This window comes from Dipodomys merriami, unplaced genomic scaffold, assembly GCF_024711535.1.
Source record: "Dipodomys merriami isolate MVZ:Mamm:240054 unplaced genomic scaffold, mDipMer1.0.p SCAF_1, whole genome shotgun sequence".
Taxonomy (NCBI): domain Eukaryota; kingdom Metazoa; phylum Chordata; class Mammalia; order Rodentia; family Heteromyidae; genus Dipodomys; species Dipodomys merriami.
This window is the reverse complement of record NW_027202270.1, coordinates 45,072,198-45,099,899: the sequence shown is the minus strand read 5'-3', so window position 1 is coordinate 45,099,899 and position 27,702 is coordinate 45,072,198. Positions and strand designations below refer to the sequence as shown.

The following is a 27,702-nucleotide window of genomic DNA, read 5'->3' as shown; positions in this document are numbered from 1 at the left end:
GAGAGGAAAGTGGAGAAAGAGGGAGACAGGAAGGGAGGGAGAGTAGATACGGATTATCTTTTAAACATGTTTAAGTGGAGATCCATCATATAATACTTTAGAATTTATACTTTAGAGAAAACCTGCCTGACTTGAAATCCTGGCCATGCCACTGTCCAGCTGTGTGAAGTTTGCCTTAACTGCCTCAGTTGTAAGGAAGATGGGGGTGAAGAGTGGGGCCTACCTTGGAGTTTCCATACAGACATCAGGACAGTGACAATCCACATATTATGTTCATTAAGTGAACATGATGAATCTTTCCTTAACTCTGCTTCCTCCTTTCCTCCCCCACACCTCTAAATCAAGCTGAGGTACACACTTAACCTTTTCCTCTAGTAATTTTCTTATCCTTGGCACCTGTCATACCACCTCCAGTCCCTTATCAGTCTTCTAGGATAGATAGGAACACATTACCATGAACTTTGTTACTTAAAAGCAGGAAAATGCATTCCTTTAGGGTTCTGGAGACAAGAAATAAAAAAAAAATCAAGGTGTCAGTAGGATTGCTTTCTACTGAGACCCAGAGGGACAATGGCTCCATGTCTCTCTTCTAGCTCCTGCCCACAAGTGTCTGTAAGCAGAGAGTGTTTTCTCCAAACCCCAGCACTCCTACCTTCCTGATCTTTCCCTGCAGTAGCTGAACAAGACAGGTTTCCGCTCGACATTTCCACCCTCATCAACAGTGTATCTGGGTCAACCCTCCCCTTTCTTGTGTCAAGTTCAACAGGTTTCATCCTTTTATTTTCTTCCTTTCCTTTCCATCCCTCCCTCCCTCTCCCCATTCCCTCTTTATATCCTCCTCTTTCTCTTAGTTTCCTTCTCTTTCTCTTCTCTGTTTCTTCCTTCCCTTCCCTTCCCTTCTTCCCTTTTCTTCCCTTCCCTTCCCTTCCCTGTATTAGAGCTTGAACTCAGGGCCTCTCATTCCAGCTTGGCTTTTTTTTTTCTCTCAAGTGGTAGGGTGGCCACACCTCTACTTCAGCTTTTTGCTGCTTAATTAAAGACAAGCATCTCATTGACTGCCCAGGCTAGCTTCAAACTGTGATTCTGCGCTCTCAGGCTCCTGAGCAGCTAGGATAATAAGCATAAGCCTCTGATGCCTGCCTTTCATTGCTCTATTTTCATTTGTGTACCGTCGTCTTCCTTAGCCTAGCCTCGCTCACTGGTACTCACCTGAGCCATTTTTGCTGTCCTGTCATTCTTTCTTTTTTTAGTGTGTTTTAATTGTACCAAAAGTTTTCCTACGGTACTTCATATGTGCACATCTTTTCTTTTGTTCAGAAAAACACAGTCCCTTGCTTTCTCTTCCTTTGCCACCAATCCCCTGTTGACTGACAGCTTTCTCTGAGGTTGCCTATGCTGTTTTCATACATTGTTGTCCCATATTTCAAAATTATTCATGCTCCATCCCTTTCCCATTCCCTTCATTCCTCATTCTCCTATATGGTCTCATAATTAGAATTATATTATACACATATATACATACTCAGGTCCTGTGTGTGTGTGTGTGTGTGTGTGTGTGTGTGTGTGTGTGTAATTACATATAGACAGGACCTGGGTGCTGTCCCTGAGCTCTTTTGCTCAAGGCTACCTCTCTACCAGTTTGAGCCACAGCTCTACTTCCTGTTTTCTGGTGGTTAATTAGAGATAAGTCTCTGGTGGCCTTTGCTTCCCAGGATGGCTTTGAAATATGATCCTCAGATCTCAGCTTCTTGATTAGCTAGGATTATAGGAATGGGCCACCAGCTCCTGGGTGTGAATATGTTTACTGGGTTGGCCAAAGCTGCTTGAGTTTGTAACTCTTACTATAGGGGTTTCTTCTTCTATATTCTGACAATCAAAGGCTTTCCTATCTTATTTCCAAATAATCAAATCATTGCCTATTGCAGCGCTTATGGGTTCCATGGATAGGAAAACTGAGACTTCTGCCTGTTCTTCTCAGATTCTTTTCACCAACAGAGGAAGAATTCAGAAATGAGACAAAGTAAGCAATTGGGAGGAAGTTTTTGTTCAGGTTGAAAGTACATAGTCAACAGATCTGTGGGCTTCTCAAGAGAGACACACAGAAAGGGATGTTGGGCAATGTTTTTTGTTTTACTTTTGTGGGGCCTGAACTGTGGGCCTGGGCACTGTCCCTCAGCTCTTCAGCTCAAGACTAATACTCTACCACTTGAGCCATAGCTCCATTTCCGGCTTTTTCTGTTTATGTGGTGCTGAGGAATCAAACCCAGGGCTTCATGCATGCCAGGCAAGCACTCTACCACTGAGCCACCTTCCCAGCCCCATGGACAGTGTTTCATGGGGAAACAGGCAAAGTTATTGGTGAGTTAAGGCATGGGAAAGAAGAGAAATTCTAGGAATTGGTCAAGATGTTTCTGGAATAAGATTTACCTCTCCTTTGTAATCATTTTCATGGCATTTTGGGGGCTATATAATGGCTTCAGGTGTAAGATGGGAATAGGTGATTCTGCAAGGCTAATGGTGTGGGGATGCCATTATAATGAAGCAAACGGCTGTGGTCATCACCTTCTGCCATGTTGGTCTCAGACAGTTTTGAGTGGTCAAGATTTTTTACTATTTGAGTTCTCACATTATTTCCTATTGTAATACAGTCTCAGGATGCATCCATCTCTAGCCACCACTCAGTCTGCCTTTTACTTCCCCTATGCTCATCTAACACTACCTCAGCATGAAGACCCAGTTCAGCTTTTCTGGCAAGTACAAATGGCTTGTCAAACTCAGATTATGGAAGGCCCCAACTTTTCCAGAGAACTCCACTCCCATAAGTGCTTTGCTTCATTAAACAAGAAACCTGCAGGGACCTGCCTGATGTCCATCTCTGGAGAGGCCTCTGTTGCCATCTGTACATTCTCTGGCTTGGGCATTTTATGAATATTTCTAGCTACTGAAGTTCAGAATTTGTCAATCATATCATGTCAAATCCTGTAAATCTTACTCATTCACCAAAGATGAATAACCTTACCCTTCTTTTCTCTCTCTCCCTTCCTTTCCTTTTTCTTCCCTTTCCTTCCTTCCCTTCCTTCCTTCCTTCCTTCCTTCCTTCCTTCCTTCCTTCCTTCCTTCCTTCCTTCCTTCCTCCCTCCCTCCCTCCTTTCCTCCCTCCCTCCCCTCTTTTTCTTCTTTCTTTCCCTTCCCCTCCCTCCCTCCCTCCCTTCTCCTTCCTTCCTTCCTTCCTTCCTTCCTTCCTTCCTTCCTTCCTTCCTTCCTTCCTTCCTTCCTTCCTTCCTTCCTAGCTTTCATCTATATCTCCATTCCTCCAAGCTTCTTGTTTGGTGATTAATTCATCAGAGGGATGCAGGTGATTGTAGCTGCCAGGACACACTTAGGTGCTGGACAATTGTGGATCCTGCTTTGAGCTCCATGGATTGATAAGCATTAACTTATTTATTCACCTTAAGTTTGACCCAAATTTCTCTCTCTGCTCTTCAAGAAAAGCTGGGGGATGGAGGTGCCGACTTCATCAAAGCTTTATTAGGAATATTCTGTAAGTTTTCTGTTTGGTTTCTATACTTCAAATAACTCTTAAAAATCAATATTTTGATGACTGAAGTGTAAATGAATAAGAAACACAGAATAAGTTTTCTCCTCAATTTCATGAAAAGAAATTCTGTATATTTTTCCCCTGGAACTGAGGCAGAGCTACTGGGGGCATTTGCTAGGTTCCATGTGAAGATGCTGCTGCTGCTGCTGCTGCTGCTGCTTCTCTTTCTGGTCAGGACATGGCACTTTCATTGGAGAGTCCCAGATGTGCTTTTGTGGGCTATTGATGCACTATTGTGCTATTTTTCTTTTTGGATCTCAAAGTAGGTACAGACAAAAGCCTTCAATCTCAGTGTCCAAATGGATGGCACCATCTGAGCTTTGATCACGAATAGATTTTGGTGAAGTTGAATTGTGCCTGAGAACAAGGTTAAAAGATAGGTGTGGAGATTTTCCTTTTAATAGGGAAATAGAAATATAGTTGTATTCCTAAAGTGGGATCTTCTTTTTCATTTATTGTCAATTCTTGCTTTTATGTTTCTTATCACAGCACGACAAGTGAGCTGGAGCCACAGAATCTTTTTTTTTGTTTTCTTTTCTCTTTGTCTTTTTTTTATTGTGAGAATACCGTACAGAAGGGTTACAATTACGTGGGCAAGATAACGAGTATATTTCTTAGCAAGCATTGTTGCCTCCTCGTTGTTTCCCCTTCCCATCCCTTCTCATACTCCTCCCCTCCCCCCACCTAATTCTCCTCCCACCCACCCCCCACCAAAGTTGTTTGTTTTTCGACATAACGACTTGTACATCTCATTGTTGCAATAGGTCCGCCTGTATCCCTAGTTAAACAATTTGTTTTTTCCCTTCCCCTCCACAAATTATACCAACATCAAATACAGTGAAAGCAGGGATTATACCATGGGGGAGGTACATACAAAGCAACATAGAAATTCATCTTATAAATGTGTTAGAACCAATTGCATGAAAAAAAATTTGAATACTTATCTTGAGATTCATTCCCCCAACATCAACGTATCTGACCTTCCACAGAATCTTTTAAGAGGAGTTAGAGGCATTCTAACCAGAGCAAGTTTATCCATCAAGAGATGGCAAAGGGGAAAGAGGGAGTCAGTTAATGAAATTCAAAAAAAAACAAAACTCTGGTTCTTATTTCTTGACTTCTGCTTTTTAAAATTTGTTTTCACTGGCTACAATGCCTTTTGTGCAATAGAAATGTAATAAAGTTCAGTTTAAATTTTTGTCTTTTTGGTATTTGTAGCAATAATAATAATAGCAAGTAATGGGTTTTATCTTAACTAATACCTTATTAGATGTCTAAATCAAGGTATTGATGTTTAACCAAAGTGCATTCTAAAACCAGGCTATACTTTTCCCAGAACAAACAATGTAAGAAAATACACACACACACACACACACACACACACACACACACACACACACACACACACACACATTTTAAGGGTTTGAACTCAGGGTCTTGAATTTGTTAGGCTGGTGTAATACCACTGAGTCATGCCTTTATCCCTGTTTTTCATTGGTTACTGTTAGGATAGGATCCCAGTTTCAGCCTAAGCCAATGCCTGAGCCACAAGAGGCTTGCTATTAGGCTTCCTGTCATTGCTGGGATCACATGGCGCTGTATCCAAATTCCCTTCCTGGAGACTGAGTCTTATGGACTTATCTGCTCAGTATGATCTGATAATATAGTATTCCCCATCTTAGTCTCCTATGTAGCTTGGTGTGACAGGTACAAGCTATTATGCCCATCTATGGATTAGAAGGGGTCTCATGAATTTTTCTGCCCATTCTGGTCCCAAATTATGATCCTCCAATTCTTAGCCTCCCAGGCAGTTAGGATTACAGAGATTAGCCATTAGCATTTGGCTTTATTCATTTGTTTTCCTCTGCTCTCTGTCATGTTACATGCAAAATCATTATAACATCAACTTTTTACATCTTATGTGTCCTCCATAATATACCACAATTTCCAAATTTATAGCTGATCTTTGTTGGTTATATTTTGGTTTGAGTGCTTAAAATTTCTCCAAAATACAGATGATGCAAAAGTGTGGATTGCCCTTCTTAACCCAATTGATGAGTGGTGACTGCTTAGAAGTGTGGCTCACAGCCCTGGCCAAACATTAAAAAATGATCTAGGGAGCTTTTAACTTAAGTCAGCCCCTACTCCAAGTTCAATTTCAAGAATCTCTTGGGGCTGGGTTTAGGCAAATTTCAGTCCATCCTGGATGATGCTAATGCACTGCCAGGATTAAAAGTCATTGATCTGGAAGCAGTGTCTCACACACTTTAACATGGATCAGGGTCCCCTGGAGAGCTTGTGAAAGATTGCCAATCCTCCCTTAGGGTTGCTGATGTACCAGTATTTTGCATCATGGTGACCAAAATGCCTAATACAAACAACTTAAAAGAGGAAAGATTTGGTTTTGGTTTATGGTTTCAGAGGGTTCAGTCTGAGGTCACCCTTTGCCCCCAATGTACTTGGGAAGGACCTACGGCAGCAGGAGCATGTGGTGGAGGCTGGTCTTTACTTCTTGATGGACAGAAAGCAGAGAACAATAGAAGCAGCAGCCAGGAATAGTATACCTGCAAGGACCCGTCCCTGGTGATCTATTTCCTCCAGCTAGACCCTACCTTATACAGTTTCCAGAACTTCTCAAAATAGTGCCACTCGCTGGGACTGACTTTGTAATACATGAGTCTTTTATGGGAACATTTCATAATAAAACCATTACAAATAAGATAGGGTGAGTCTCAAGAATTTGTCCGTCTAACAAACTTCCAGATGATGCTGGTGCTGCTAGTTGGGGTCTATACCTTGAGAACCATAATGAGAATGATTTTGAAGAGGAAGTTGAAGTTGACTTAGGGCTCAGTGGAAAAAGAAGGCCACAATTGATTAATTATGGCTGCCATGGTCATAGGAAGGAAAAACTATTTGTTGTCCTCCCTCTTGAGAAATTCATAGGTAAACTGCTCTCAGTAACGATGTGGAATGGGTTACTTCTGTCCACATGACAACTTGTTGTTCTAGCTACTGCATGCACCAGCTGGACTAGAAACTGGACTTCTGTCTAGCATGGTGCTGTCATATGATGCTTCTTCTCCAACTTCCTCACCTGGGGACCTCAACTAACTGCTTACTATTTGTTCTATCACCAGAGAGAAGTAGCTTGCTTTTCTATAAGCTTGAATTATTTTATCCAGTTTTCTGGCTAAGACTAAGCATTGAGCAAGACCTGGAGTCCCAGCGCAGGCTCGTTTTATTGCCCTACCCTAGAAGAATCTAATCAGGCAATAGAACCTAACCCTGCCTGCTTCTGGCATTACCTTATACTTCTAAGTTTTTTTTTTCCAGTTCTGAAGACCAACCAGAAAAGCCATCCAAAGGCAGAGCCTAACAATGGCCATGAAGAAACTTCAAGCATCTCCCTTGATGACACTGAGAAATATCGGTGAGTCTTGTCCGTAGAAGTCCCTTGCTGTAGACTGGAGCACTTCTTTATACTATGGGTCCATAGTTTATTCCTTCTATTGCCACGTGACTTAGGCAAGATAGAGTGTTTCCCTCAGATTCCCTGAACTTACATGTCATTCATTAGCTGTGGGCAAGTGTTCATTCTTCAAGGAAACATGAACACAATTTTGTATTCTTGTCATGGTCAAACCTATACTTAGCCTCATTTGATTAAAGCAATAGTTCTCAGCTGGGAGTGAGTCCCTCTCATCACTACCACAGGACAGTTGGCAATGGTTTTACAACTTTGGGGGGGGGGGAGAGTTGTAGCTATTAATATCTAGTAGATGGAAGACAGTTGATGCTGCTACACTATGTGGCACAGTCTTCTGTAATAAGGAATCATACAGTGCAAAATGTCAGTAATCCTGAAGCTGGGAAACCCCAGATTTAGGCCAAAGCAAACAGGGAACACTACAACTTCCTCTCTTCTCAAAAGTTTGTGTTTGGGTAGAGTAGGGTTTGCTGAGGGCCACGATGTGATGTTTCCACTGGATCTCTGGGCTGCTCAGTGTCTGAAGGGATTGTGCCCTTGGTTAGATGTGGGATCAGACCAAGCTGTGATGCTAAGCCCGGAAAACTTAAAGAACTCATAAGCCTGTTCCTCAGGACAGGTTTCTAATCTAACTTCTCTCAGAAAAGGTTTCCAGGCCCCAGGACATACAGGAGGGAGTGGGCCACGGAGAAGGAAGGATATAAAAGGAATGAAACTTGCCTTTTTTATTTTGCCCCAAATGACTATGAGGAACTACACAAAAGTTTAGTCAAGGATCTGGAAAAAAAAAGCAGGTTATTAGGGAATCTTTTGTATCTGGAGGAAGAGGTAGTCTTGACTTACAATTTTTTAAATTATATTTTTGAGATTTCCTAGTATATTTTTGAGACTTGTGTAAGTAGAATTCTCAATACTTCTCTTGAGGTCTCAAATTGTTATTGAACTACTTTGAAATAATCTACTTTGAATGACTTCCCTACATAGTTTTAAGAGCTCATTCAAGGGTAGTTGAACAACAGATCTAATACCTATTAGAATAATTAACTCAGAACTTCCAGCATGGCAGAAAGAACAACATTTGTCAGGTAGAAACCAGGTGCTGGGGTTCACACCTGTAATTCTACCTACTCAAGAGACTGAGATCTGGGGATCACAGTTCAAAGTGAGCTGGGGCAGGGAAGTTTGTGAGATTCTTATCTCCAATTAAGCACCCCAAAAATCCAGAAGGGGAGTCATGGCTCAAGTAGTAGAGCACTGGTCTTGAGCAAAAGAGCTCAGAGATAGCCGCCTAGCCTTTGAGTTCAAGCCTAGACAGACACAAACAAAATAAGAACTGGCAGGTAGAGACTTGGGTTCTGATCCCAGCACTGATAACTTTTAGCCATGTCACCTTGGGTAAGTCAATGATAGAAAATGTCATCACCTCCAGCCTAAACTCCCATTCAACTCTGAGTACAACTGACTTGACTGAAAAACCCCAAGCTCTTTTCTGAAGGAACCTGACAATCTTACTCTATCAGTCTTTATTCCCATCTACCAGGCCACAGATCTTCCTGGCTCAGTAGGTCTGGCCACTTTAGGTACTGTATGGAAGTTCAGAATTTTCCTCTTAAGGTTCCCTAGTTGAATCTACAGCAAATAATCATATAGCAGACAGAGGAACAGAAGAAAAGGACTGCAGTTTATTCACATGCACATGTACATGGGATCCACACAAACTGCAAAACTATATGAAGGACCTGATGCTTGGGGTTCTTCATAGAGAATAGGAAAGTAGAGGACTGTGGGCAGCTTTAGTAGGAGAGAAAATAATTATTGAGGAAGAGAATGGGTGTGGAGAACAGATAATAATCTGGGAAAAAGTTCCTCTGGACTCTGGGTGTGGTGTTTGACTTTCAGTCTCTTCCTCTGAATTTGCTCTCCCACTGTCATGAAAAATCACTGAATCACACAATGTCATACAGAGATAAATGACAGGTTTGAAGTTTGAATTCAGATCTTCTGTCTCTAACAGTAACAACAGCTAACACTTGGCATTCATTAACAATGTCTTGGGGATTGTGCTAAGTGTTTTACATGTATTAAATGACCTGAACTGTGGGAGACACACCTATCTGATAATTTCTGAGAATCAGGATTTGAATGTAATGGCTTTTACTCAAACACTTCTACTTCTAACTAACACATTCTGTCTCGTTGGGCTTAGACCCTGAATGATTAATCCAGGACTTTTTTTGTGCTCTTAAGCCATAAATCACAACATAGTGGGTGGGAATATACTCAGATTTCAATACAAGGGCTCACCCTCTGATTCATGGAGAACATTCCAGCACCCAATTTCTGGGAGACAGCCTCCATCCTTCAGGAAAGGAATAGGTCCTTCCATCTGTGCATGGTGCAAAGCTAGTGTGGAGCCAGCCTGGAATTGAGAGTGGTCTGTGTTTGGGGTGTCAGATCTCAGCTCTACTTCCTCCTGTAGCCTGTAACTGTGTCTGGCAAATGACAGATGGGAATAGTCTTTTTAGGTTGTGGTGCTTTGTTCCTATGATGGTAATCCTCTATTTTAATACTGCTAACTACAATAGTTAGGATTATGCCCCTTAATTTAATTTGGCTGCATATGGCAAAGCTTTTACCAGGCTTTTTATGTGGCATTCTTTAGCACAGCCAGCCCGTTGTTGTGTAAAAGGAACTCCTAGGAAGGAGGCTGATCATGCTGGTGCAGATATTTTTTAATAGGGCCACTTGCAACAGATCCCCAGAGAAATGACTTCACTGTGGGCCGCTTCAGTGATGGTTCAGCCTCAGAGTGACATGAGAACCTTCAAAGCGCAGGCCACTCAGAGCCACAAGAGCTGGCAACTGAAGGAAGAGGAAAGGAGAGCAGGACTGTGGGGCTTGGAGCCAGTGGGGCTGACCTCAGAATTGATGAGCTGCAGCGGCAGCCTCCCAGTCAGCAGGGCCGACTGTGGGCCAGATTTTCATGTAGGCTGTGAAATACAGATTGCCACATAGCTTGACAGCACCCCGTGTGGGAGTCATCACAGCAATACACGGCACGCTGAGATGATTGAACAGAACGGAACAGATCCTCCAGCAAGCATCCTACCTCTCTGGTGAAGCTGATGCAGTCCTGAGATAGAGGACCTTGAATGGAACCAGAAGGAAATGGCAGCATATGCAGCCTTCCTTTGCAGAGGTTCATATGAGGTGGGAGATGCTCTGTATGTTAGCCCATTTGGGCAGAAAAAGATGTGCTTTGGTATCAGGTCTGAGTTTGAATCTAATTCAGCTACTTACAGGAACTGAGATGTTGGGCAAGTTCTATCCTCTCCCTAGATCTCAGCGTCCTAAACTGGAAAATGATAGAGATGATAGAGGATATATGCAAGGAGCTAGAACAGTTCCAGTCACACTTATAATCCTAGCTACTCAGGCTGAGATCTGAGGATCCTGGTTTGAAGGCAGCTTGGGCAGACAAATCCAAAAGACTCTTATTTCCAATTAGCCAACACAAATCTGGAAGCCGAGGCAGAGCTCAAGTGGTAGAATGCCAGCTGCAAGACAAAAGCCAAACTGAGCAAAAATGTGAGTACTGACTGGCCTGCATGCACACATATACACATCACAAATACTCAGTAAGGAAGTGGTGATGGTTGGTTAGTCATGGTGTGGGTACAATAGTGTGCAATAATAGTAACAATGTTACTATTTAAAAGGTTTCTATAATATTAACTTCTTACAAAGGGTCAAGGGTCAAGACCTCTCTGGTTTATTATAGACTACAATAAACACTGAGTTTTTTTTTTTTTAACACTCCAGAATCTTTTAACAATGTTCACTCTGTGTTTTAACTTGAGAGCCAACTTTTATTTTCGTCCTTGGCTGTCATCTCAAGAGTAAATCTCTGATTGACTCTGGGCCCTGACCTTACCTTGCCAACCTGGCCAGGGTGCCATAAGCATACCTACAGATGGTAACTTTCAAGGCTCTGCTAATCCTTAGTCATTTTAGACTTTCAAGATTTTTCAACTACTAATTGGTCACATTTATTTTCAAAACCTTTTGAAGCCAGAAACCTTATCACCAGCTGAAAGGCGCTTCAAGGAAAAAGATCTGTTTTGAGTTATATTTTTCCTTGTGGATTTGCTTATAGTCGTACATAAATATTTATCTGAACTATTTCAACAAACCTAAATCATCCATGATCCTTATGCAAAGGAACCTTTTAGAAGATTCATGTATGTCAAGAATGTCAGCAATCTCTTTATAGTATGAGGTTCCAAGAACCAGGGGCCTCTTTTCAAATAGTTGGAGCTGTTTGATGGTTTTCAACATGTCTTTTGTTTTCCAATTTCTCTATGTTTCTTCTCCTGTCAGTCCTTCTGAATACAATTCCTCGGCCAGTCCTTTCATTACCTATTGATATTTTGCTCATCCTCTAAGATCTCATTCTTAAGGCAGCAAGGCCTTGAGGAAGACTGGGCAGGACAAGAGTATCCTAGGTGGGAGAAACAGAGTGGGTAGGCAGCTGGGGGGTGGAGGGGGACTCTCAGGAGGGGGAAGGTCGGGGGGGGGATGGTATGAAGTAGAACAATAATGAAGTAATGAGGAGTATGAGAGGCTTCAAAAGCTGCACAACATATTTTGGACATTTTTCCACAGGCTAAAAGATGCAGACTCACAGTTTTTAAGTGGATGATGATCTGCAGGCAAATCTTATTTGGCCTGTGCAATCTTTGTTTGAGTTTCTTAGTTTTCAACATATAAAAGTAGATAAGTTTTGAACTTTACAACTTTGGTGCGGGGAGGGGGGGGGAGGATGAGAAGGGATGGGAAGGGAAACAAAAGAGGAGGCTACAATGCTTGATAAGAAATGTACTCATTATCTTGCCCATGTAATTGTAACCTCTCTGTAGAGTATTTTCACAATAAAAAAAAACAAGAGGGATGATGAAGTAAGAGAAAAATTAAAACCAAGGATGACTCTCAAAAAAAAATAAGTAAGTTTTGTGTAAGAGCTCAGATTTCTGATAGCTTTTGAGAAATTGGAGTATCTGTGTGGAACTGAGTAGATCCCACTTGCTTGCTTACCGGTGCTCAAGCCTGCAGGCATTTGTGTCTCATTCCAGCCCTTCATGCTCATGGTCCCCAACAAGACGAGCTACACACACACAAAATAATTTCTAAAATTCAACATGTTGCTGACATCTACTTTGTCTGCATCCTTGAGATCCTTACTATATTCAGGCTCAGACTAAGTTTCTGGTAAAAATACATATAGATCCTATTCTGAAGAATTTGAAGAAAAACTCAAGTGCAATACCGGTTGACCCATGGTAACAATGAGATGTACAAGATACTATGTTGAAAACAAACTTTACAACTTTGAGGTGGGGGGTAGGAAGGAGTTTGGGAGGTGGAGAGGGAAGGGATGGTAGGGGAAAAACAAAGGAGGGGGTAACAATGCTAGAAAGGAAATGCACTCATTACCTTACTGGTGTAACTATAACCCCTCTATACAGTATCTTTACAATAAAAAATATTTTTTAAAAACCTCAAGTGCAAAGTATTCCAGGAAACAATATTTTAACTTCCCATAAAAATAAATTTTACATGTTTCATTATCAACACTTAAGATACCTAGATTATAGCAACGTGCTGGTGGCCCATGCCTATATTGCTAGCTATTCTGAGATCTGAGGATCAGTGTTCAAAGCCAGCCTAAGCAGGAAAGTCCATGAGAATCTTATCTCCAACTAAACACCAGAAAGACAGAAGTGAAGCTGTGGCTCAAGTGGTAGAGCACAACCCACCCAACTTTTCCCCCTGTCTTGTTTATCGATCAGGGTGCCAAGTCTGAGAGATGAACACAGAGTGATATGACATTACCACTTTTTTTTTTTTTTGCCTGTTCTAGGTCTTGAACTCAAAGCTTGGGTACTGTCCTTAAGCCGTTTTGTACTTGCTCTATCACTTGAGCTACAGTGCTTTTTCTGGGTGATTTATTAGAAATAAGAGTCTCATGGACTTTCTGCCTGGACTGGCTTTGAACTGAGATCCTCAGGTCTCAGCCTCCTGAGTAGCTAAGATTACAGGAGTGAGCCACCAGTGGATAACATTTCTACTCTTAAAGCATTTATGGCACACATTTACTCAAGTTCCTGCTTCAAGTGATGGTACAATGCTGATGGGACATATCTTGGTATATCTGTATCCTGCCATTTGAGGCCAGTTGCTATTTAATTCACAAAATGTACTTTGAACTAAAACACAGACTCTTTTTTCTTATAACCAAAAGAAGCAAATAAAGTTAGTAAGATGTACAGAGTTGATCTTTTCTTTCTAGTTTATAAGAGATAGCTCCCAGGCACTGAGTTCAAGCCGCAGAGCTGGTGCGCACGCACGCGTGCACACACACATCGCGCACGCGCGCACACACGCACATGCACACACAAGATAGCTAGATTATAATCTTATAAACTAGAAAGAAAAGATCAACTCTGTACATCTTACTAACTTTATTTGCTTCTTTTGGTTATAAGAAAAAAGAGTCTGTGTTTTAGTTCAAAGTACATTTTGTGAATTAAATAGCAACTGGCCTCAAATGGCAGGACATACCAAGATATGTCCCATCAGCATTGTACCATCACTTGAAGCAGGAACTTGAGCAAATGTGTGCCATAAATGCTTTAAGAGTAGTAATGTTATCCACTGGTGGCTCACTCCTGTAATCTTAGCTACTCAGGAGGCTGAGACCTGAGGATCTCAGTTCAAAACCAGCCCCAGCAGAAAGTCCATGAGACTCTTATTTCTAATAAACCACCCAGTAAAAGCACTGTAGCTCAAGTCTTGAGCACAAAAGGGTTTAAGGACAGTACCCAAGCTTTGAGTTCAAGACCTAGGACAGGCAAAAAAAAAAAAAAAGTGGTAATGTCATATCACTCTGTGTTCATCTCTCAGACTTGGCACCCTGATTGATAAACAAGACAGGGGGAAGTAGGGGGGGGGGCGTTGTTCTTTCCATTTGAATGGTGGGGATGAGGGAGACAGAAATTGCTAGAGACTCAGAGCTCTTGCTACTTCTGTGATTGGGGAAATCAGATAATAAACAGCCCCCAAACCAGGATTCTAGTGGCCCAGGATCAACACAGTCTAGAGACTCAGCCAGGAGGAGCCTCCAGGCTCAACACAGACCCTCCCCAGAGAGTCCTTGTGTCAATGAGGAGGGCCAGTGCCCCTGGCAGGCATCCCAGGACTCCGAGTGGGGCTATCATTTTTGTTTGCTTTGTAAATATCTTAATGGGAAGTGGTTCAACACCACCTATGGGTTAATCTGAGGGGCTCTGTCTGGCAGCTGTTGGCTCTGAGAACCACATGGTGGCTCGCCACTCTCAGTGGAGGGAGGCAGGCTGGCATTCACTACCCCGTGCCAGGTTGAGGCATCTTCTTTGCTTATTGGATTTACCAACTGGCAGGAAGCACGTTGCTGTCTTTTATTTTTAGTTTGTCCCTCCTGGTGAGGGGCAAGGATGGTCTTCTCAGATCCAGTGTGCGCTGCGCTCTAAAGTAGGGCACTTGTAAAAATAATTTTGATAAGCACAAAACATCTTCTATCACCTAAGCTCATTCTGGCAGAACTAGAAATTTGCTACTAAAAAGAAGTACTAAAAGAAGTGATGAGGTGATGGCAATGTTGTTCAGGAAGAAAGACCCAGTGTGCTTTCCTACGGGGTAGATAACTAGTGGGAGCTGCAGCCAGGTCTGTACTTGGGACCCAAAGAATTGAATGGGTGCAGGCTTTACTGTTCTCACCTTTCCACGGCCCCACCCACCTGAATGTGGCTTTCAGGTGTCTTGACCCTAAGTGAAGAATGACTTTCTGGGTGACCTGACCAAGTAGTCTCTTCCTATGTTTGTCTGTTGACATTGACACCGCCAATCTTTCTCTGGGCTTTCCTCACTGGGGTTTGGGCAAGGTCAGATGGTTTCCACAAAGTAGGTTGGATAAATCCCTGGAGTGATGACAGACTTGTAGACAGCTTCCCATGCTGCATTTGTGAGAATGCACAGTTTTGTACATCTTGGAAACATCATTCAGTTGCCCTCAGGAACAGTTGCACCCTGCTTCTAAAGCCTTGTTCTTTCCTTGGCTTTTTGTAGGGTGGCTGCTGGTGAGAGCCAGCGGGGAGGTGGAGGGGGAAGGGAGGTTCCTGTTAGGGCTGCTTCTGAGGGCAGGGACTCCCTGAAGCCGTTCCTGTACTCAGGGCCTCATTGTAGCTGTGTTTCAGTGGAAAATTAAATACAGTACAATAGCTACCTCTCCAAATTGTGACAGTTCAATGAGAGTAACATATGCAGACTAGATAACATCTTCTCTAACATTAACTAACTCATACTTAGTGCTAACAGAAGCAATTATTACAATCTTGGAGGCCTCTGCCTTTATGTAATCCTTGATATTAAACCTTTTCCCTAAGCTACTTATTTAGGAGTCCATCACTCCTAGTCTCCTAAAATGAAACTTATGTTAGGACAATTTGAGTATTATAATAAAAGAGCTCATTGACTAAAATGAGAATTCATAAGTCCACATCGATGGAAGGAAGGGAAGGAGGACAGGACGATGGAGAAAAGGAAACTTTTTCTTGCAATTAAACTGTGAGAAATTAGCCAGACACTGATGGCTCTTGCCGGTAATCCTAACTACTCAGAAAGAGGAGTGTGAGGATTGTGATGCAAAGCCAACTTGGACAAGAAAGGATGTTCCATCCTTCAGACAGATAATTCATCAGCCAGTCTTTCTTCCTATTCTCAGACCCCTCTGCATCCATGCTGAAATGTCTGTCCACCTCATCCCTGCCCTGCGTGGTGTCTGTCCTCAAGCTTTCCTGCACGGTAATGGCTGACATTACCACCCACTGCACATGGTATTGTTTTAGGCTTATTGCTTTTCTTAATTTTCTAAATCTTCCCTCTTTGACACTCCTTCTCTCACCTGTCTTTGAGTCTATCATTAGGCTCACACACAAAACACCTTTCATTTTGGTGCTTCTTTTTTCTCTTCCCCAGAACTAAGCAAGACTCTTCTTAGAATTTTGTATTTTTTTCCTTTTTCTTTTTTCCCCCTTTGGTACTGGGAATTGAACCAGGGCTTTGTGCATGCTAGGCAAGTAGTCTACCAGATGAGCCATAACCAAAGCCCTTGTATTTTGTATTTTTCTTTTTAAAAATCATTTGTGGGGCTTGAACTCAGGGTCTGTGTGCTTTCCCTGAGCTCTTTTGCTCAAGGCTAGTGTTCCCCACCCTTAAACCACAGCTCTACTTCTGGTTTATGAGTGATTAATTGGAGACCTCCTGGAGACTTTTCTTTCCAGGCTGGCTTCAAACCATGATCTTTAGCTGACAGCCTCCTGAGTAACTAGGATTGCAGGCATGAGCCACCAATACTAGGCTTGTATTTTATTTCTGAGACAGGGTTTCAATTTACTTTGCCAAGGTAAAGAACATAGGCTCAGTGTCTACCAAGTCTGATTGGTATCTATGACTCAGACGTCCCATGCTTCAGCTTACTGATCTGTGAAATGGGGACATTCAGAGGACTTACTTCACTAACACTGGTGTGTGGTGAAATCAGATGATACCAAATCTTGGCACAAAGGAAGCTGCTTCTGTTGCCATCGAAGGTGTGTTGCTGAAGTCCACTCAGTGCCTTGGAAAGCACTGCACCGCTTTTCTGCTGTGCTGTGGCCTTAACCCTGGGTCCTGCATCCTCTTGGGTGAGTGACAGCGCTCTTTGTCACTGCTGCCTTTTTTATTCCATCCCCTGACCAGAGGCTGAGCTTTCTCTCTGCAGTCTTGGCTGCAGACAAAGAGCCAACGCAAGCTTTATAAGTGGCTCTTGATCAAGTGCCACTTCTTCCAATAAGACAAGCGCTATCAGCAAAACTGAGAAAAGCCTTTTGCTCCTGCCTTAGACTTTCACAGTAACAGCTGCCTGAAATGAAACAGTGTAAGTGTACATTTGGTGTGTATGTGTGTGGAGGGGGAGGCAGGAGACAAAAATGAAAAAACTGGCAAATTAAGACTGTAGGCTCATAGCTGGGGAAAGCAATGAGGCAAACAAATATGATCAAATTTAAAGGGCTCAGTGGGATTTGGGGAATTAGCCTAAGTCCATAAATCTAACTTACACTCACTTAAAGCAATGGCATTATGAAACATTTATCAGTCTTTCTGAACCCTTCTGATTAATTTGTCCTTGAGCCATTTTCTACATCTTCTAAAACTATATGTTTTACAGCAAACATATCACCATTTAAATATAACTTGCATATTAAACTCATTCAGCAGCATAACTAATGGAAGTAGGATGTGAGATATGCTTGTGTGTGTGTGTGTGTGTGTGTGTGTGTGTGTGTGTGTGTGTGTGTGTGTGTGTATTGGTACTGAGGCTTGAACTGAGGACTTGGGCTCTTGGGCTCTGTCCATTAGCTTTTTCATTAAAGGCTGTGTACCACTTGAGCCACAATGCCACTTCCAGCTTTTTGGTGGTTGGTTGAAGATAAAAATGTCATGGACTTTCCTCCTGGGTCTGGGTTTGAACCTTAATCCTCAGATCTCAGCCTCCTGAGTAGCTAAGATTACAGACATGAGCCACTGATGCCCAGCTTGAGATACACATTTTAAAAAATTGAAAGAAGTTACCCAATATACAAAATGAATGAAAAAAATAGAATGTATCAGCCATGGGTCTCAGTGATGCTTTTTTCCTTTTTCTGCAACAATGGTGATCTTACTTTGCACTAGGATTGTTGATGTCTCTTCTTTGCTCTGTATATTTCCTTGATAGCATACACTAAATCCCAGAAATAATGTTTTTCCTCTTTAGAAACCAATCAATGTTTATTAGGAGATGCCCCCTTTTGTCAAAAGTTGTACAAAGATTAAAAAGAATGATAATATCCAATGTTGGAGATATAATAGGAAAGGGGTCCCCTTTATACTTCTGTGATTTGGGGCTAATTTTTGTTGCTTTCAAAGGGAGAGGTTGGTGATGTAAAAACTTTAAAATTGAGCCAGGCACCGGTGGCTCATGCCTGTAATCCTAGCTACTCAGGAAGCTGAGATCTGAGGATCACAGTTCAAAGTCAGCCCGGGCAGGAAAGTCCATGAGACTCTTATCTCCAATAAACCACTAGAAACCCAGAAGTGGCACTGTGGCTCAAGCAGTAGAGTGCTCACCTTGAGCTGAAGAATGCAGGGACAGCACCCAAGCCCAGAGTTCAAGCCCCACAACCGACAAAAAAAATAAAAAATAAAAAATAAAAAAACTTTAAAATTGAAAAATTATATTCTGCCTTTTAGATTCAACAACTACCTGAAAGGTTGATCCTAGAAAAGTAAGTAGTTGAGAACTGAGAACAACATGCACTTGATATTTACTGATCCCCATTCATAGTGTGAAAATATGAAGAAAAAAAAAAGAGTATTATCTGGATGCCAGTGGCTCACGCCTGTAATCCTAGCTACTTAGGATGCTGAGATCTGAGGATCACGGTTCAAAGCCAGCCCGGGCAGGAAAGTCTGTGAGACTCTTATCTCCAATAAACCACTAGAAAACTGGAAGTGGCACTGTTGCTCAAGTGGTAGAGTGCTAGCCTTGACCTGAAGAGCTGAGGGACAGCGCCCAGGCCCAGAGTTCAAGCCCCATGACAGACAAAAAAAAAAAAATTAGAAATACATGCTTAACTAAATCACATATGATAACCACTTAGTAGAATACTCAACAGACATAAATATGGTGTCCATGTATACTGGTATATGTGTATTAGGCACTCAAGTATAATGTGAATAGATACTCATGCTTACAAATGAAAGCCAGTGTGTGTGTGTGTGTGTGTGTGTGTGTGTGTGTGTGTGTGTGTGTGTGTGTGTGTATGTATGTATGTGTGTGTGTGCACGTGCGCGCACGCGCGAGCACATGTGCACACATGCTGGTAGTTGAACTCAGGTCTTTAGCACTGTCCCTTAGCCTTTTCACTCAAGGCTATAACTCTACCACTTGGATCCCCAGCTCTGCCACCATGCTTTCACTCTTCCCTGATTGACATCAGCTTTGTGTAGTTGCCTATATTTACCTTGTGGGATTATTTGTAGCTTAGAAACTTGAGAAAAGTATTAAAATGTTTTCAGAGGAGCATAACTTACCTGTCCAGTTTAAACGCACCTAAAATATATATGTTAACAAATCTTTTATTACAAAACTTAAAAACCTCGAATTTCTAAAATGTTCTTTTTTGTTTCATTTCATTTTTAAAATTATCTTTAAGTCGTTATACAAAGAAATTGTCACTTATGAATATACTATATCTTGATCAATGTCACCCTTTCACTTACTACACCACCATGACTTCCAATAAACATTTGTCAAAGCCCTAAACCTCCTGGATTGTATTCATATCTCCATGCCTCTGAATGTTGTCTCTTCTTGCTCACCTGGTCCTTGCATTCTCTCTAAAACCTTCCTTGTCTTCCCCTATCCCCCCAGGTTTTCACAATGAGCTGAGCAGCCACATTGAAAGTGTGCTTTAATCACTGTTTGGTGCCACATTTTGACAGATAAGGGTCTGTAGTCAATCACTGGAGGAGAGTTTGATGGAATTTTAATCAAGGGAGGAGAGCAAATGAGAAAGCTACCTTAAGCTATTGGGGTTCTGAGGTCTCAGCTTTCCCTGTCTGTCTTTATCTTTCACTAAAGAGCATTCTCTAAAGAGTTCTCTACATGTCCTGGCCATCTGAGTATTTACCAAGCACTGATCAATGAAACAATGATATCTCCTTTTTTCATCAAAATACATGAGTAGAACTGGGAGCAATTTTTTTCTTTTCTTTTTCTAACTTAAACTTTTCTGAATTTAAAAATATGCTGGGCACCAGTAGTTCATGTCTGTAATCTTGGCTACTCATGAGGCTGAGATCCAGCCTGGGCAGGAAAGTCTATAGGATTTTTGTCTAGGGGCTGGGAAGGTGGCTCAGTGGTAGAGCGCTTGCCTTGCATGTATGAGGCCCTGGGTTCCATTCCTCAGCACCACATAAGCACAAAAGAAAAAAGCCGGAAGTGGCTCTGTGGCTCAAGTGGTAGAGTGCTAGCCTTGAGCTGAAGAGCTGAGGGACAGCGCCCAGGCCCAGAGTTCAGGCTCCATGACACCCCCCCCCCAAAAAAAAAACACTTTTGTCTCTAATGAACTACCAAAAAAGCTGGAGGTAGAGCTATGGCTAAAGTAGTTGAGCACTGGCCTAGGGGGAAAAAATGTCAGGGATAGCACCCAGGCCCTGAGTTTAAATCCCTGGACAAGCATGCACACACACACACACACACACACACACACACACACACACACACACACACACACACATGCACGCATGCATACACACACACGAATATATTCACTATTATAATATATAAAACACAGGTACTCAAGGAAAAGAAAACAGAGATAACCTCCACATACAGCAATAGTTAATACCTTCATTTATATCTCCTCAGATACGCCTCCATACATATAAAATACATTTTAAGAATGAGTAATACAGCTGGAGGCTTACTCCTATAATCTTAGCTACTCAGGAGGCTGAAAATAAGGATTGTAGTTCAAAGATAGCCCAGGCAGACAAATCTAAGAGAGTCTTAACTTTAATTCACAAGCAAAAAGCCAGAAGTGGAGGCAGGGCTCAAGTAATAGAGTACCAATCTTGAGCAAAAAAACAAAAACAAAATCAAAACCAAGTGAGAACACAAGGCCACTGAGTTCAAGCCCCAGTACTAATGGCATTGGACAGCGGTGAGGCTTAGTGAAACTTCCCTTTAAATATAGAAACTCTTCACTTAGGGTTCTTGACTTCGATCACAGAATAAGAATTTCTAGACATCAAAATGGTAAGAAAACTTGGCAGAGCTTTATTAAGTAAACAAGCAAGGAAACAGACAAATGGACAAAAAGCAAACAGAAGGGCAGGGTCACACTCTAGTAGAGTATGGGTGCTCTCATAGGGACACAAAGACACAGACACATACACAGACACACACAAGGAGACACCCAGAGAGACACATAGCTCCTTGGGCTGTTGGGTATTTATGGAGTAAAGGCAGGGGGTCTGGCTTTAAGTTATGCAAAGCTAGGTGTTTTGTCTTTGCTTTAACTACACCTGGTGTTCCAGGTGAAACAAGGAGACACCCTGCTATCTGCATTTTGGGGCATCCTGTCAGGCAGTTGTGAATTCTTGGGTGAGAAATACATCCCTTAGGAAAGAATGCATTCAGTTGCCTCTCTTTGAAGCAAAGATAGCATTTCTAAGTCTTTAGATAACATATTTCTGAGTTGCCTACACCAGGCCTCAGTCTCCATAAGTTATCCTGCTTCATTTTCCCCCAGAATGACTTTTGTTCCCTTCATCTTAAGGGAAGTACATGAAGGAATACCTCCTGTATTTTCTATTAGCTGACCATACCTCATTTTTCCTTGTCTGTCTTCACTAGCACACACACACACACACAAAATGTTTATTGTGTTGTTGGGTGTCTGTACCTCACTCCTATAATCCTAGATATTCAGGATGCTGAGACCTAGAGAATCATGGTTTGAAGTCAGTTTAGGAAATAAATTTCAGCAGACTATAACTCCCAAATAACCAGCCAAAAGCCATGTTGGAGAGTGGCTGAAGTGGTAGAACACCAGCCTTGAACAACAACAACAAAAATGCTGAGTGAGCTCATGCTCTGAGTTACATACCCACTCCGTCCCTCACACACCAAAAGAAAAAAGGAGAAGGCCTATGACTTGTTCATCTGAAACTTTCTTTCCTCAAAGGTTCTAGAATGCTAGTATGTGCAAATTCTGATTTGGCTGCTCTTTTCTGACAGCAAGAAAGTGACCTCTTGAAGAGCTCCATGTCCAAAGGACTTTTTGTTTAAAGTTATCCAAGCAGGGATCAGTTTGCTTAGTTAGGCTGATTACCCTTTCTTCCAGGGCTAGCAAGAGATGAGTTTATGACAAGAAATCCTTCTAAATTTAGAGACATCAGGAAGCTAACAAAAATCAACTCACAGTGAATTAGCTGTAGCCTATCCTGTTTTGAAATTAAAATATGCTTTCAAGTGTGAAGCACTAAAGGATTTCTTGGTTTGTTTAGAAACCATGTCTAGGTTGTATTACAGCAACATGATCTTCAAAAGTTCATCAATATTAATAGCATATATGGGAACATGGTAAATTACATAGGATTCTAGACATTCACATACAATGAGATCAAAAGAGGATACTCTTAAGAAAGGTACAATGTCTATGTGTATCTGATTATACAAAATAATAGTTGCCAAAATGAACTTCAGGAAATGGAAACAAGAGGTTTTTTTTTTCTTGTTGTTGCTGTTTTTGTTTTCTTTTCTTTTTGTCCTGTTTGTTCATTCATCTGTCTTTGGGAAGGTAAGAGAAGCACAGAAATGGAGGGACAAAGAGTGAACAGACACAGCAGTGGTACTCAGACACTATGTTGAAAATGAACTATGCAACCTGTGAGTGGGGGTGGAAGGGAAAAACTGGGAGAGAGAAGGGGAAGGGGTGACATTGTCCCCCCCCAAAATATAATCACCTAATTTTTGTAACTCTGACTCCGCTATATATCACCTATATAATAATAATTATTATTCATTGAAAACTTAATAATACACAAAGAAGGTAACTTCAATGAAGCTTAGAAAATGAAGGCCCAGAGGATAGCTGGCTTGCAGCCTCCACTGCCATCTCAACAAAAGTTACACGTTTGAACCTAGAAGTTACCAAACAAACCTGATGGTTCAGATACATCCTCACAGTGACTCTTCTTCCTCTGCCTTAATTGTATTGTATATCATTTAGTCTGCAGGGTTTATCAGCCAATGAGGAAAGGAGCAACCAGAGTCCAGGTTGTTACCTGACTCAATCACAAACTGGCATTTTACTAGTCAAATATGACTCTTGTAAAAGTTTGTTATAACTCGCTCCCCCTTACCCCCAGCAAATCAGCATTTCTCAATGAACTGATAAATTGAATTTGGGAGCTAAGAAGCTGAAGCTCGTCTCCAAGACCCCGGTGATTTCACCCAGCACTGCCAGCATGGCATGACAGACCAGCTGGCCTCACAGCCTTTGCTGCAGAAGAAAGGAGACACTGGGTCCCCTCAGAAGCCAGTTCCTTGGAAGCCAGCCTCCACCTGCCCCGCAACCGATCACAGTGGGGTCAAGGTTTAAGAGGGAATCAGATGTGAGTCTCCTTTGGGGGCTTTTTAGGGCAGATGCCCAGCAGAAGGGTTCTCAGCAGTGACTCACAGCTCCTGTCTCCCCTAGAATGCACAGTTCAAGCATTCACTGCAGGAGAGCCACTGAGCCCTGGGGGCAATCTGCTTGAGACTTTAGTTATGCTTTTGAGAAGCTAGAGAGCTCTAGAAATGTGCTCTGGACCACACAAAGAGAGAGACAGCTACTCTCCATTTATTTACAAACCCTTGACAACATTCAGTATTCACAGCTTCTGCCATTTAGCGTGCCATTCCTCACAGAGACCAAGGACAGTGTTACTTTTAAGATATTTCCCAGCATGCCTGGCATAGTGGTTTACACCTCTAATTCTAGCTACTAAGTAGGTGAAGACAGAGGGTTGATTTTCCGGGCTAACTGGGGAATGTACCCAAGACTGCTGGGTATAGTGGAGCATACTTGTCATCCATTCTAAGAAGCTAGGAGGATTATAAAACTCAAAGCAAGAGAAACCCTTTCACAAAAATCAAATCAACAGGAGTTGGGAGGCATCACTCAAGTGGTAGAGCACCTGCCCATCAAGTACAAGGCCCTGAGTTCAGACCTATGTGTGTCTGTGTGTATTTATAATATCTATACACGTATACATGTGTGTGTATACAAACTGCTTTTGGATGTACATATACAAAGTACTTGAATTGTCCTAATTGTTTTAAGAATAGACTTGCCACTTAAGTCAGGATGCCCTAAATCTCTTTTAATATATGAGCCCTTTTTTTCCCTAAACATTGCAGTGAGAGACTGGACCATAAAAAAGTCTCATATGTATTTACTTGTTTCCTGTGGTGTGTGTGTGTGTGTGTGTGTGTGTGTGTGTGTGTGTGTGTGTGTGTGTGTGTGTGTGTGTGTGTGTGTGTGTGTGTATGTGTGTGCAGGTCCTGGGGCTTGAACTCAGCCTGGATGCTGTCTCTGACCTTTTTTGCTCAACGCTAACATTCTACCACTTGAGTCACAGCTCCACATCTGGCTTTTTGGTGGTTATCTGGAGATAAGACTCTCATGGACTTTAATGCCTACGCTGGCTACAAATCACAATCCTCAGCTCTTAGCCTCCTGAGTAGCTGGAATTATAGGCATGCACCCCTGGTGCCCAGCTCTATGGCCTTATTTAACTGGTCCCTCACACCTCTGTTTTTTTGTACACTGTAAGATAGATCTAAAGTCTTAATTAGAGTCAGGTTAAATGTTTTAAGCAAAAGGGAAAAAATCAACATGCTGAGTACAGTTGACATCCCAGGATGGTGCATCAGTGGGGCTGGACCTCATGAGCACTGACTGCCAGCACTGACCTGCTGGTGTCTCCCATGTGCAGTGCTCTCCTTGTGACAAGGAAGACAGGCCTGAATGGTAGTCATTTGGTTCAGTGGATGTCCTGGTCCCCATCAACCATTTGTTGCTTTATCAGCAACGGATAGATGTCAGGAATCCCCTCTGACATCTTCTTTTCCATGTTCAGCATATTATAGGTTGCACTGCTTATGAAGCAAGTCATTAGTGTCTCTTTTTGTTTGCTTTTTTAGTTTTTAAGAAAGGATCTTATAGCCCAGCTGGCCCCAAACCTCAAGATCTTCCTACACCTACCCGTAGAGTTCTGGGATTACCAGCACGTGTCACCATACCCAGCTAGCTTCTTTTTTAAAAAATTATTTATTTATTTATTTATTTTAATTGTGAAAATACCATACAGAGGGGTTACAATTACATGGGCAAGATAATGAGTACATTTTTTTTATTTTTATTTTTTTATTTTTATTTTTTAAACTAGGGCTGAGAACCGAACCCAGGGCCTTGGGCGCGCCAGGCGGGCGCCCTTCCGCTGGGCTACACCCCCAGCCCCCATGAGTACATTTCTTATCAAGCATTGTTGCCTCCTCCTTTGTTTCCCCATACCATCCCTTTCCCTCTCCACCCCCCACCCCCCACCCCCCCTACCCTCACCTCCCCCCACCCCCCCACCCTCCACCCTGCCAAAGTTGTAAAGTTCATTTTTCGACATAATGTCTTGTACATCTCATTATTGTAATGGGTCCACCTGTATCCTTATTTAAACGATTTGTTTTTTTCCCTTCCCCTCCACAAATTATATCAACATCAAATACAGTGAAAGCAGGGCTTATACAATGGGGGAGGTACATACAAAGCAACAAAGAAATCATAAATATATTGGAAACAATCACATGAAAGAAAAAACATTTGAATCCTTACCTTGGGGTTCATTTCACCTAACGTAGCAAACTAAAGCTAGGACCTTATATATCACCCTGCACCAGAATCAACTCCAAATGGATCAAAGACCTCAGAGTCAAAGCAGACACTCTGAAAACATTACAGGATGGAATAGGAGAAACCCTAGGTCTCCTTGGCACAGGCTGAAATTTTCTTAATAGAGACCCAGAAACACAACAAGTGAAAGAAAGGTTGGACAAATGGGATTGCATGAAATTGCAGAGCTTCTGCATGGCAAAGGACATAGCTAGTAAGATCAATAGAAAGCCCATGGATTGCAAGAAGATCTTCACTAGCCATACAACAGACAAGGGTCTTATATCTAAAATATATCTGGAACTCAAAAACTTAAATCCCCCAACAACAAATCTTCAAAGAAACAACTGCCCAATAAATAAGTGGACTAAAGACTTAAAGAGAAACTTCTCTGAAGAGGAAAGAAGGATGGCCAATAGACACATAAAGAAATGATCAACCTCTATAACCATAAAAGAAATGCAAATCAAAACAACACTGAGATACCACCTCACCCCAGTTAGAATGGCTATAATCAAGAAATCTAATAACAACAGATGCTGGAGGGGATGTGGACAAGGGGAACCTTACTTCATTGTTGGTTGGAGTGTAAACTTGTTCAACCACTTTGGAAAGTAGTATGGAGGTTCCTCAAAAGACTCCACATAGAGCTCCCCTATGACCCAGCAATCCTACTTTTGGGCATTTACCCCAATGATCACAAACAAGACCATACTAAAGCTACCAGCACAACTATGTTTATTGCAGCATTATTTCCATAGCTAAGATATGGAACTAACCCAGATGCCCCTCAATTAATTGAATGGATCAAGAAAATGCGGAATATATACACAATGGAATTCTATGCCTCCAGCTAGCTTCTTGATCCTTAATTGCCTCATCTGTACACATGTGTGTGAAAGTCAATTGACCCACATGGATATTGGCAAAATTACATGGGGTAACTGTATGCATGTCTTATCTGGTGCTTGGTGGCTCATATGCATTCAATCATCATGGCCATTTTGTTATTATTGGGCTTTGGTGAAGGATTGCATGAATGGTCAGTGTCATGTCCCTGGTGTGTCCAAGCATCAGTGAAATCACTGGAAAAGAATTGAAGCCCTAAGAAACCTGGCACTGTTGGCTCATGCTTGTAATCATGCTACTCAGGAAGTTGAGATCAACCAGCCTGGTCAGGAAAGTCTGTAAGATTCTTATCTCCAATTAATCACCAAAGAACCAGAAGTAGAGCTGTGGCTCAAAATGGTAGAGTGCTAGGCTTGAGGGGGAAAAAAAAAACAGCACAGGAACTGTGGCCAGGCCTTGAGTTCAAGCCCCATGGCCAACAACAACAAAGAATTGAAACCCTTTGTCTATTTTAAAAAGCAAGTTGGAATTTGTTTTGAAATTACCAGTTCTAAACTGCTCAGTGTTTGCTGAGGTATGCTTTAAGAATCAAGAGTACCTCAATACAGTGCATGAGAGAAGGACTAAATACTAAAACAGGGAGTAGGAAACAAGTTCCATTCTTTTCCTCTCTTGAAGTAGCATTTCACATATTACTGAGTTAATATTTCTGGAAACGTTTCAGGAAAATCTGGTTTATTCTTTTTAATCAAGCATTTTCAAATTGGTTTGTCTGTGGACAATTACTTCTAGCTCATCCAAGAAAGCTGGGACAAGAAAGTTAGAAATTGAGGACTAAGCAATAATTGAAAGACTAAACTCTCTTCCCTAGCTCACCAGGACTTTTAAAGCAGGGACATGCCCAGGCTGGACAAGAGTGAGTTCATTGGGACCATTGATGCCCAAGGAGCAGAGCAGACATTGTAGGTCAGAGGAGGAACAGAGGATTTGGGCCAGAAGAACCAGGATTCCTTAACCTCCCTGAGCCTCAGTTTTCTTTTTCTATTTGTCAGGTACAATTAAAGTACTTAGCTCAAATGGTTGTGAAACTCTGAAAAGATACCTAAGAGCATTTTTAAAACTATGAAGTGCTAAGCAAATGCTGATTC

The 27,702-nt window shown here is 41.9% G+C and overlaps 1 protein-coding gene across 13 annotated transcripts in view; it reads left to right on the top strand.

Moving 5' to 3' along the window:
• Myo3b (myosin IIIB) overlaps window positions 1-27,702 on the top strand; it is a 397,916-nt gene that overhangs the window by 263,555 nt on the left and 106,659 nt on the right. For 12 of the 13 annotated variants that reach the window (XR_011371567.1, XR_011371573.1, XM_070021235.1 and 9 more), the window contains one exon: window positions 6,935-7,031. The exons of the other annotated variant lie outside the window; for it this stretch is intronic. Coding sequence is in view for 10 of the 12 variants with exons in the window: in XM_070021235.1 (XP_069877336.1) it covers window positions 6,935-7,031 (97 nt within the window). In the remaining 2 variants the exon portion in view is untranslated. The remainder of the gene's footprint in view (window positions 1-6,934; window positions 7,032-27,702) is intronic. 13 annotated transcript variants of the gene reach the window in all.